Raw genomic sequence first — 12,088 nt, forward strand, 5'->3', positions numbered from 1 at the left:
AAAACGTCTATGCAGAACTGGATACGCTATTTTATTTCTTTATAACCACCTGTACCAGGCAGGAGTGTGGGTCTAGCTGTGGAGATATGCCAGGTGGCCTAGCCTTCCCTGGTTTCTTATTTACTCCAAAGAAATCCCATTTTTCTCCCAGACCCATGTGGGTTTTTTTCATTTCAAGGACTTTGGAGAGCTTATTTTTCAATCCTTATTTCTTGTGTGTTTCTGCTTTCTTTCTGAAAAAAAAAAAAAAGGAATAGTTGTTAAGTTTAATTCCATGTTTCTCTGTTTACAAAGGTATCAACTGCAGGCCCAGTTTGTGAACCCACTTCTAGGTCAGTGGTTGCCTCTGGGATGGAGAAGTCGGCTCCAGGTGCCCAGTTCAGAGCCCAGCATGGCTGGGGGGCTTCGTGCACCACCCTGCTCTGCCTCAGCACCCCCAGCCCCACGGCAGCTGTGGGGCTCTTACAGAGAGAGGTGCAGAGGAGCATCACTGCCAGGACCTGTGCCCCCCAACCCAGCCTTGGGGGCCAGCCAGGCCAGCTGGGGGCACAGCCAGATCCAGTTCCTGCACACCACGACAAGGCTCTGCTTGCTGTGGAGCCCAGGAGCTGCTTTCCCCGAGGCTTTGGGATTATTTTTAGCCCTTGCTACAGCACTTGGTGCCACATGGCTGCCTCTGAATTATTTGGTTTCTTAATTGGCAGAGTTGATGTAAAAGCAAAGTGAGGGGAAAGGAAATACCAGCAGCCTCCCTGGAGACACCCTGCCAAGCCTGAGGGTGACAGTCATGCTCACTGTGAACTGTCTCGGCGTGGTTTTGTACCAGCAGCACGGGGACTGAAAAGGATTTCAGGTTTTTATTTCTGATCGGTGTGATGGTCTCTCCCTCGCCGCTCCGGCTGTATTCTTGCCCCGACTGGTGGCACAGGCGGAAACTGCACTGCACTCTGCGGTCCTGCCGGGCATCCCTTCTGGCCGCATGGGCATCCTCCCTGGCTGCACAGGCATCATCTCTGGCCACACAGGCATCATCTCTGGCCGCATGGGCATCATCTCTGGCCACACAGACATCCTTTCTGGCTGCATGGACACCATCGCTGGCCATACAGGTATCCACTCTGGCCACATGGACATCCTTTCTGGTCTCATGGGCATCATCTCTGGCCGCACAGGCATCATCTCTGGCCGCATGGCCATCCTCCCTGACTGCATGGGCATCCTTTCTGACCACACGGGCATCCTTTCTGGTCTCATGGACATCATCTCTGGCCACATGGGCATCCTCCTTGGCTGCAGAGGCAGCGCAGAGAGCTGCTGACAGCTGGGCTCCAAGCCTACGTGGTATGTGCAGGTAGCAGCATTGAAATCAAAGCTTTGGTTTTTATGTTTGCCCTCCGAGTAGAATAGTATTGAATGCCTGATCTACAAGATGTTTAATGTGTCTCTGGGTATCAACCAGTGGAGCAGAAATCTTTTGAGTAGTGTAAATTGACCAGAAATGAAGACAGGAAAGTCACTTTGTACGGTCTGGATGGTAATTGCCAAAATTATATCCCAGTAAGTACCTGTGCACCACATTCCTCTGAATCAGTGCTCTGTTCTACTCCAAACAGATGCTCATTTCTGTGTCATCTGGGTAAACCACGTATGCCAGGCATGTTTCAGCAGGTCCCTAAAAAGATCTGAATTCATATGAAAGCAAATAAGAAGTGGCTGAGGACGCTCAAACCAGGCCACCAACAGTATGACTTCCAAATCCCACTGCTCTGAGGGGGCAGTTGACAGGATCACCAGTTCTCCATGTCACTGCTGTGATGTTACATCCTAACCCACACAGTTTGAGGGAAAGCAATGTCCAGTATTAAGCTAAAATCCACTCTCCCACCAAGACCCTGAGCCACCCACATCCAAGCACAAACTACAGCCTTTACAGCATTGCCCTCCCTCCAGTGATGCTCTGGGCTGCACGGTCGAGCCTCAGAGCAGCCCTTTGGCTCTGCTCCCTTTTGGCTGCTCCTTGCTGAGGTGCTGCCATGCTGAGCCCCATGGGTGGTTTCCAGGAGTGACTTTTGCCCTGGCACTCTGGTACTGCACTGCTGACTGAGCTCAGGGTGGCCCTGCACAGAAGGATGGCAGGGTCAATGACCAGGGCAGGAGGTGTCCCTGTTCCTCAGGCTCTCCCTGGCAATAGCTCTGTGCCGCTGGGAAATCCACTGCCACCAGCCTCCACACTAGGAAAGCAAAGATCAGCAAAACCACAAGGAGCACAGCATCACCCAGGTACGGGCAGAGGGTGAGACTTTTCCCAGGGGCCTGCAGGACACCCACCCTAGCAGAGGGAACCCCATTTAAATGATCACAGAAACAATGTGGGTACTTAGTCCAGTGCTTGCATGAATCACTCCAGGCTGGAGGGTGCAGTGTACCCAGCCAGCCACGGCCATGCTCCCCACTCCCCCTCGTGCCAGTGGCTGCCTTGGCACCAGGCCATTTGAAACATTACCCTAAATAACTGGGATGTCAGAAAAATTGTGAAGCTATACTCAGCCTGGGGGTCCTCACTGCTTGGCTGAGCACTGGCTGTGTGTTCAGGGCTTTTGGTGGCACAGCAGCAGGGCAGAGTGGGCAGAGGCTCTAGCCAGCAGCAAGGGAGCCGAGGTGAGGAGTGCCCTGGCACAGCCTCCTTCCCTGGTGCTTTGCACATTGTCACTAGAGCTGCCTCCGAACATGTCCATCAAGCTGCAGGGGTGACTACTGCAACTGGCACTTGTACAATTACCCTGCTTCATGATCTAAAAATATGGTTAAAATATTGCTCTTGAGATATATTGTAAAAATGTCACTTTTAAGGGCTTTCTCACAATAGGGATACAGTTCCTGGTGAGCTGTAACTCAGCTCCTGCTCCAGGGGGGACAGGAGTGGCACCATCTGCCTGAGGCACTCACAGGTGAGCTGGAAGGGGAAGCAGGTGCTCAGCTGTGCCAACAGCAGAGGCTTTGGCAGCAGCATGGATGGAAACCAACCACAGAGATTTATAAATCACTGCTCTTTACACGCAAATTACTTCTTAGATTAGCAGAAACAAAGTATCTGGGGGGAGGAAGAAAATCTAACTTTTGGGAGGTTACCATGGGTTTATCCCAGAACATCTGCCAACCCTGGTGTCAGCACGGGGTAACAAACACATGGCACGAATCTGGGAGTACAAAAGATGTGTCATTACAAGAAGGAGTAGGAGGAAAATAAAGCAACTTGACAGCTCACATCCTGTGCCATAATCCTAGAAATTGTTAATATTTACAAAATTAACAACTAATATAACCGATGACAATCTCACTCCTCCCGGTTGTCATGAGGATATTAACAGTTACCACCCGCTCCAAACTGGAAATATTACCCGTCTCCGGAGCTCCTGCTGCTCAGCTCGCGGGGGAAGGCACAGACTCACCCTCCCAGCTTTTATACCAGCACCAAGCCGTGAGCCAGTGTGGAACACCCAAGTACTGCCAGGGCTGGAAATGCCTCCTGACCTTATTATGCTCCCTGGGAGCAGAGGGTCTGACAGAATAGGAATAGGAGGAAGGTTTCTCTCTTTTCCCAGCTTCTCCAGGAGCCCTGCATCTGGCTCCATGCACTGCAGTGTGATGGGGAGAGCCCAGAGGAGGAGAATGGGCAGTACAGGCAGTGCTGGAGGCAGGAGAGGCAAGGGCCATGCTGGCTCAGATCGTACCTCTGAACAAGCTGCCATTTCAGGAGAAATGCCCATGCTGCTGGTGTAATTTGCCAGCTGTAAGGCTGGATGCTAATTGATGAACAGATGCTACAGTGTCATTTCTTTAACAGGAAAGACCTGACTAAAACCAAAATAAAGATGCTTGGATACCAGGGACTCCATGGGAAACATATTCCCAGACTAACCATCAGAAACTTTAGAATCACAGTGCTGTTCCCCACATCTTTTTTTAAATAAGAAGGTAACAGCAGCCCAAGTTCTTAGAGCTGAGATTTTTTGGTGTATTTTGTTTTTCACTGTTAGCTATCCATCAGGAGAACTGCAGAAGGCAATACAGGGTTAACAGACACTGTAAACACAAGAAACACATGCAGATTTTCTGGCTTCATTTTGCCCTATCCTTAGCAAGGAACATTAATTCCCCAGGCCCCTCTTTGCACAGGCACAGTGTACCAGGCTTACAGTAATTTAAAATAATTTCCTTTGTCAGGGTGCACTGTATGCAAAAACACCACCATACTCTTTCCAGTTCACCATATGGAAAATCAAAACAGAATTACCTGCATAATTGTTTTCAAAGAGCTCCCATGTACTGGAAAGCTGTAAAAAGCAAATTTCCTCTTCACAGGAATAATTTTCTTCCCTTGAAGTGTCATGCTGCTCGCTGTACAAGAGGGTGGCCCAAAGAGGCAGCCTGAATGAGTGAGCATGACTGAATGGATGGCCAAAACATCCCTTTAAAGGCACCCCAAGATCAGGGATCTCATTGCTCCAATGGTCAGGATTGCTCCACTGGCCTGGTTGACAAAGAGCTGCCTTTCCAGAGCTTGGTGCTCCAGCTGGCACAGCACAAGTGCTCATTCAGGGCAGTACCCAAAGACTCACTGGAGAGGGCCTCAGTTAGATGGATCCTCTGGACCATAACAGGGACCATCGCGAGCTGCAATCCTCATTAACTGGCTCACCACACTAGGACACAGCAGATACTTTTCTTGAAGTACAGTGGGGAAATAAATGTGACCCAGTAAAATAAAATGTCGTTTTTAAATATTAAAAAACCAATGACTTTAGAGAACAGACACACAAAATCACCACACACACTAAGACTATTGTGCAGTTTGCTCTAAGAAGCTGGCATCTTTTTGAAAACACAAAAACCTTAGCAAGTGTCGTGGTTTATATCCCAGACAGTTTGCTTTTCTCCCCCTTGGCTTTTATTCTGCCCTGAGCCTCTGAAGAACACTCCTTTACCTCCCATTTTGTTTTCTGTTTGTAAAGCTTTATGCATTTCAGTTTTTCACCGTCTTCTCAGATCATTATCTTACTTTTTTCATCTTTCTTTTCAAGAAACTTCTTTTTTCCCCATATGCCGTCATCTCCAGTATAATACTTCTCCCTTTAGGATTTCTTTTATCCTTCTCATCTTTATGCCTTTCACTTACTCTTCCCCAGACCCTTAATTTCTGCTTTTGCTTGTCAAAACTGTGTTTCTTCCTCCTTCATGAGGGAAGAAGTGGGAAGGTTGGGTGGATTTTTTTGCTATGAACAACCAGGAATGCTCCAATCAATACTTTGAAACCCTGCAGAGGAGAGCTTGCATGAGTCTTTTCAACACTTTGAAAATCTGCAACTGCAGTTAATGGAAATCTGACTAATGCCTGAAAATCAGCACCTTATTTTAAAACAGTGCGGTAGCTTCCCACCAATAACATCATCAGGCCTTCCCCAACAAGCTTTTAATTTTACATTAGAGACTCTACTCCATGCTTTGAAACCCTTGTAGCCCTGTAGCAATGTCTTTTTGTCTAAACCTCACGACACAGAGCAGGTGATGGACGCAGTCTCAGACACCACCTGAGCCTTTAGCTCTGTCTGGATTTCCATCAACCCAAAGGAAAGGCACATTGCCATCCTGCTCACAGAAAATCATGTTCAGGCATACCCAGGGGGATTTCAGAAGAGCGACGAATCCAGTTCAGCTGGAAGTGAGTGCATGTAAAATGTCTTCAAGCCTGAAATGTGTGTCCAGCCATGGCTGCAGGAGAGCAGTGGCTCTGCCCTGAGGACAGTCCCACCCCCAAGGGCTGGGGCAGCATTCAGTGCCAGGAAAGGATCTGGAGCCTCTTCACCCCTTCCCGATAGATGTGCCCTTGCTATTTATTTTGTTCCAAAAAGAATTTGCAAAAGTAATTTGGGGATCTTCTGACATTTTGCTGACATTTCTTCAGGACTTTTTGTTGCACAATTATTATTGTCATTAGGTACCTTCACATGTTAATGCCTACACCACATTTAATTGTGTGCATTCCAGATGGGGGCCAGTTTTTGCTCTGAATTCTTAACATGCAACCAACCTAGCACCTTCATGGGCCTGTTTCAGTTGGACCTGTTCCCTAGACAGATCACTTAAGAGGTCTGGAAAATCTGCAGAGCTTGCAACAGATAGAAATGACTGTTCCTGACAAGTCTACCATTTTTACTGCTCTCCATCTGCCTACCAAGACTGCCTCCTTCTTCTGAAGTGCTGAAGACCACTTAAAATGTGTCTAAAGCTTGATGCCAGCTTCCTAGCCCTGCTTGCCAATTCAAAAAATCTGTTGCAAAATATATGTCAATACATTTATTCCCAGGCTAAGGCAACCATGTTACTTAAAACGCTGAGGTAATCCTAAATGCACTCCAGAGGCTGGAGCTGATAACAGAATCTTCAGATACAAAAACAGCTTTTGCAGAAGGTATCGCTTCTAGCATGAGATATTTAAAACCTTTTCTTCTCTCACTGAGGCCTGCTTTGGCAGGCTGGGCATGCTTCCTGGCTTGCTGTCCGGATGGCAGTCGACACTCGGCAACGCCTTGTTTGGGTATGAAATTCATTACATTGGAAATCAAGGGCAGGAAGGTCCTGACACAAGTGACCTAGGTATGAATACCTGCTCTGGCTCTTTGAGTTCCCTTGTTAGCTTTTGCTCTCCTTAAGACTAAAATTGTTTGGAAATCACTGCCTGTGGATTTTAGGTTTTCCTTCCCCACTGGTAAGACCTGAAGCTATTTGAGCTGTTAAACAATTTGTGGCTTCTGAGCTTGGTTGTGGTGCCAGCTTTGTAGAGATAAATATAGAATCTGTGGCATTTTCAAAAGCCATTTGGAATAGCTCTTCAATACAAGCACTCTCAGCAGAGATTAAACACATTATTTGGGTCTTCTGCCTAAAGAAAAAAAAGATCACTTAAAAAATTGGCAGAAATACCAGTTTCTTCAGATGACAAAGTTCTCTTCCCCAAACCAAGGCTGAAAATTGGCAGCTCTTTACAAAGACAATTTTTTTTTCTTTCCTCTCTCCCTCTCCCTACTCCTTCATTTCAAAATAACTTTCAAGGCAAAAAGAGCAGGACATAGCAACATAAAAAAAAAAGAAAAAGAAATAGATTAAAATTTTTCACTCCTTGAACAGAATGCTTTGTATTTTAACTAACTTGTATCAGATAAAATGCTACCACATTCCTACACAAGAAAATAACACATTATAGGAAACTGGACAGATACGTTTCTCAAGGAATTTGCTATTCAGAAGTTCTACTGAAGAAACTAAACCACAATACAAATGAAGAACTTTATTAAAATCCCTTGGAATATCATATGAAATTTAATATTGTATAATATAGGTGCAAACACCTGATATTAACAGGATGTGACACGTGTGAAGAGAGGACATTAATATACATATAAATAGAAAAGCTAAAATATGTTCCACAGTGATGTATTAAGTGGCTACATAAATGTGACCATAATTAGAAGAATATGTAATTTTGTATCCCTTTAGCAGTACCTTCTAAAGCAGTATACATAGTAAATTGCATTATTTCTAGTCCCTGCTTTCTTATAAGTAACAGGAGATGCATAGGAATATTATAGGCACATGGAAAAGCAATGTAAAAGATATAAAATGAGAGGCAGAAGCCAGGCACTTATTTGTTCTTGGCTGCCAGAGGTTTACGGCTGATCTTCTTTGACTTGTCATTGTTCTTCTTTGGAGGTTCAGGATTCGCCTGCATGTGTCTGCCATAAAGACTGTAAGGAAATGAGACCAAAAAAAATGTGATACAAGCATTAAACACAGGCTTTTACTCTGCAGCATGTTAAACAATGCATCTAGTTACTAGAAATAAAAAGGAAGGTCTTTATTTTGTCTTAGCTCGCGGAATTTTCTATTAGATCTGATGCTGAAGTCATTAACATTTGGGGGTTTGTGACTTTTCAGGGGAGTAACATGGGGAAGAGCAGGCCTTTGGAACAGAGAAGGAGCAATCAGTTTTGCCTTCAGAAACTAGCAACCTTTATTCTGCAGTTATGGGATTAAGGCTCGGAAGGCTGCAAGGATGTGTATTCAAGTAGACAATGACAAAAATTGGGTTGAACTGGAGAGATAGAGTGCCTGCTTAGAGCAAAGTGAGCATCATCCCTAACCAGAAAACCCAAGGGCTTGATAATGTGACAGAGAGCAATGGTGTCACAGCTGCCTTTGCTGCTCACACATGATTGATAGCACTGGGACAGCTACCAACGCATCAATGCCACATTAGTAAGTACCACTGATTAAATGTTGACAAAGTATCCTACAATTAAGATGGCTAGCATTCACTGGGAAGCTAAATAGACTACATGGATGAGAGGATCTTGCTAAATATCACACAGTAATTAATAGATAATTTATGTGTAATCCCAATTAAACTAAATTAAAAACCTACCCAAAATAAACACAGCTGAAACTTAACTTCCCTTATTGACATAAAGTGCTTTTTGAAGACGTACTTTGCAGGTTTAGGCTGGGATAATTTTCTTCATGTAGCTGGCATGGGGCTGTGGTTTGGATTTGCACTGAAAACAGTATTGATAATATAGGGATGCTTTAGTTTTTGCTGAGCAGCACTTGCACAGAGCCAAGGCCATTTCTGCTCCTCACCTCACCCCACACCACCAGTGAATGAGCTGGGGGTACACAAGTTGTTGGGAGGGGACATAGCAGGGACAGCTGACCCCAACTGACCCAGGAGATATCCCAGACCATATGGCATCATGCTCAGCATACAAAGAAAGGGGAAGAAAGAATGGAGGGGGCATGTTCAGAGTGATGGTGTTTGTCTTCCCAAGTCACTGTTACATGTGATCTTGGAGGTCTTTTCCAGCTTTAATGATTCTATTCTATTCTTTACTATTCTAATTCTATGTCAGGAGGTTAAATGTTCCCACCTGCTCCGAGCTTTATTTTGCTGTATCTGGAAGATACTCAGCCCTGGGGTTCCTGGACTGCAGAATAGGATTAGAACTTCTTATAAGGTGGGGTGGAGAGGCAGTGCTCACTTTCACCTCCTCAGTGGCTACATCATGCTGCTGCAGGCTGTTGTCAAGGTGTGCTGTACCCACAACAGCCTTGCTCGAGGAAAATACAACTGTAAACTACGACATTACTTCACCTTCCTGAAATTTTATGTGTCATCACCTGCTGCCAACAAAGGATCAGATGCCATTTCCTGATGAATGCAGAACCCTGACCCTCTGTCATAACTGCATGTTTTGTATTAGCTACAATACATGCATTTTTCTTTTATTTCATAAGAGATACAGCCCCAACAGCACAAGGCTGTATTTTATCCAAGTACACAGTATGCATACTAATCAAATATCCATCCTAAATAACTGACCTGATTTGGAAGGCATGAAGTGAGTTGAAGGAGGGAGAATATGGAAAGAGATGGTTCAGTATTAGGAAATCCTATCACTGTCGAAGAGCACAGAAGTGACATGCAAGGAGGTTGTCCCATGAGAAACTGATCCAGGGTAGAAAAAGTCAGGGAACAAGCAGCATCATGCTCTCAACGATATGCAGCACAGCATTTGAACCACAGTCAGCAATAACTTGTAACTTTGAGAAGTTAGCAACAGAGAAGTATGTATGCTCAAATCTGTGAACACCAATAGTTAATTAAATACTAAATTAACACTCAAGCTGGATTTTGGCACTTTTTCACAGAATAAGGAAGTCCCCATTTGGGACTTTAAGCACTGAATTAACAGGCAATCCACTGATCTACTGTTATCTGAGCACAAAAAACCTTCATGGATGGGAACATTAAGTCCCCTGTCACTGTCCTGTCTTCCACATCCTCTGCTGCCCCACAGCTCCTTTGCCCTGTTAGTGCCAAACCAGAGAGAACTAAAACAGCTTTAGTGGTTCTCAGGTGTTACATACCCTCTTTTTGCTCAGGTTTGCTTAGGCTCCCCATTTTTTGCTTTGGAAACTTCATGTAAGTTTCCCTCTCAGGTAACCCTTTTGGCATTCCTTCTGCCTCTCATTTCCTCCTTTCTCAGTGTAAATAATCAAGTTTGTGGACTGGCAGAGCTCAGATTAGTGAACTTTTCCCGAAGCAAAATGGTGTGGTGGGAATTCTACTGACTAGACAGATGCTTTCAAAGTGCAGAAACTGAATATTGACAATTTTGAATGAACTTCAGAGTTCTGGTAAACTCTACTTGGGCAATGCCTTTTGACTGCAAAATGAGGTCCAGCAGCCACTGCATCTGTTAAACAATAAAAATCCTAATTTACTTGTAAGTATTTTTGGTATTTCTTTGATATTTTCTCCTTGTGATATTCAGTGCTATTGGTGCTCCAGCAATTCCCTCTGCCCCATGCAAATACTACATTAGTAGTAGTATTTGAGTTGAAGACATCTACAGCACTTTTACGTTCTTTCTACTTATTCTCATGTCCAACCACTTCTATCTGCATGTGCACCCAAGTTTCATCCAGGAAAATAATTACTGGGTTTGAAAGAAGCAAATCAAGTATGTCTGCTTAGGTTTCCCTGGCAAAATGTCAAGGAAGTTTCAGCATGCATTGCTATCTCAAGTGAATACTAGTGCTTGCTTTACAATCTATCACAGGAGTCTGCTACGCAAAGAGCAAGGATCAGCCGTATTTAGATTATTCAAGCCTTCACAGACAGGGTCTCTCTCTTATGTTTGCATACATCAAACACGAGGAGACATATGGTGTCACAACAACATTTAAATACAATAATGACTGTGATAATGCCTCTGGGACAGAATTTGCCTTCTGTTACACCAGGGAAAAGAGAATTCAAAATTTTCAATGAACTTCTGGTACAACAACAGACAGCGTTTTTACAACTCCCAAGGGGAAAAAACCCCACAGAAGAAAAAAGCGAAAGAAAAAAAATTAATGAAGCTTATCTGCACAGAGATGCAACTATCTGAATTCCACAAGAATCTATAACCCTTTGGTTGTAATAGATGTGAAGTTTGCACATACAAGTCTTTCATGATTTCAGTACCTGCTGGAAAGATACAGCCACAGAAATAGCCATAGTTAAGCCGTACAAACTGTGTACATGCTCTTGCTCTGCATCACTGCAAAGCCAAACGTGTTAGGCAGAGACACTTGCACATCATCCTCGGCAGCGGAGGTCAGCTTAAGACATGCACACAGACAGTTATGCTGTTCAGCTGACAGATATTAATGTGCTAGGAGATGGCACCTTGACATAGCTGTTTGCATGACTAGACCCTTAGCCAAGGCAGATTATCTCCATGAACAGACAAAGGAATATTGAGACAGATTGTGGCTACAGTTTCAAGGCAGATTTGTGAGCTAAGTGCTGATAACACATTCATGGCAGCACCTTCCCAGCTGATATTTTGAAACGTCACCTCTTCACGTGGCTGGTATAGCTCTGAGCAGGACACACTGCTCACAAGCCAAAACCTCCACTGAAGAATAAAATCCAGAATGCAAATAAATATTAGAGATGCTTGCAGTTTGCAGCAACTGTCAGAAGCTAGTTATAACCACAGCCCACACACTGCAGTACCTTTGTAGACTTAGCAGCTACAGTATCACATACAGCCTCCTCATTATGTTGAAGCAAAAGGGGAGATTACACACAAGACTGAAAGTGCACAAGGAAGGACCTCCAATAGAGACTTCCAGTTGCTTTCCTTCCCTGTATGTATTTTTCAAAGCGAATACCTCTCATGAACATAAATGTTTCTTTGTATGCAAACATAAACGTAAACAAAATCTCCCTGCATTCTCCTCCTGCCCCACTGGAAGTAACAAATAAGAGCATTATGGCTGCTGCAGCAGCAAACCTAACAATATCAAGTGAGAAAGATGCTCATTAAACTTCATCATTCTGTCTACTTTAATGATGTTTTTACTTAATAAAAATTCCCTAAGTAGTTGCAAGGATATTAGGCAAGGTCTTCGGTTATGTATCAGGGGGTCTAAGCTGTCACTAGCAAGCATGCAGTTCAGGAGGGGCATTCCCAAGAGG

General features: G+C 44.5%; 1 protein-coding gene across 1 annotated transcript in view; it reads right to left on the reverse strand.

Moving 5' to 3' along the window:
* Positions 1 to 7,336: 7,336 nt before the first annotated feature.
* The window catches only part of RSU1 (Ras suppressor protein 1), a gene marked incomplete at its 5' end in the record, with an annotated part of 81,491 nt that continues 76,739 nt past the window's right edge, over positions 7,337 to 12,088 (reverse strand). Inside the window, one exon of the mRNA XM_009070810.1 lies at positions 7,337 to 7,802. Within this exon, the coding sequence (XP_009069058.1) occupies positions 7,700 to 7,802 (103 nt within the window). The remainder of the gene's footprint in view (positions 7,803 to 12,088) is intronic.

This window comes from Acanthisitta chloris, unplaced genomic scaffold (assembly GCF_000695815.1).
Source record: "Acanthisitta chloris isolate BGI_N310 unplaced genomic scaffold, ASM69581v1 scaffold1573, whole genome shotgun sequence".
Classification (NCBI taxonomy): Eukaryota; Metazoa; Chordata; class Aves; order Passeriformes; family Acanthisittidae; genus Acanthisitta; species Acanthisitta chloris.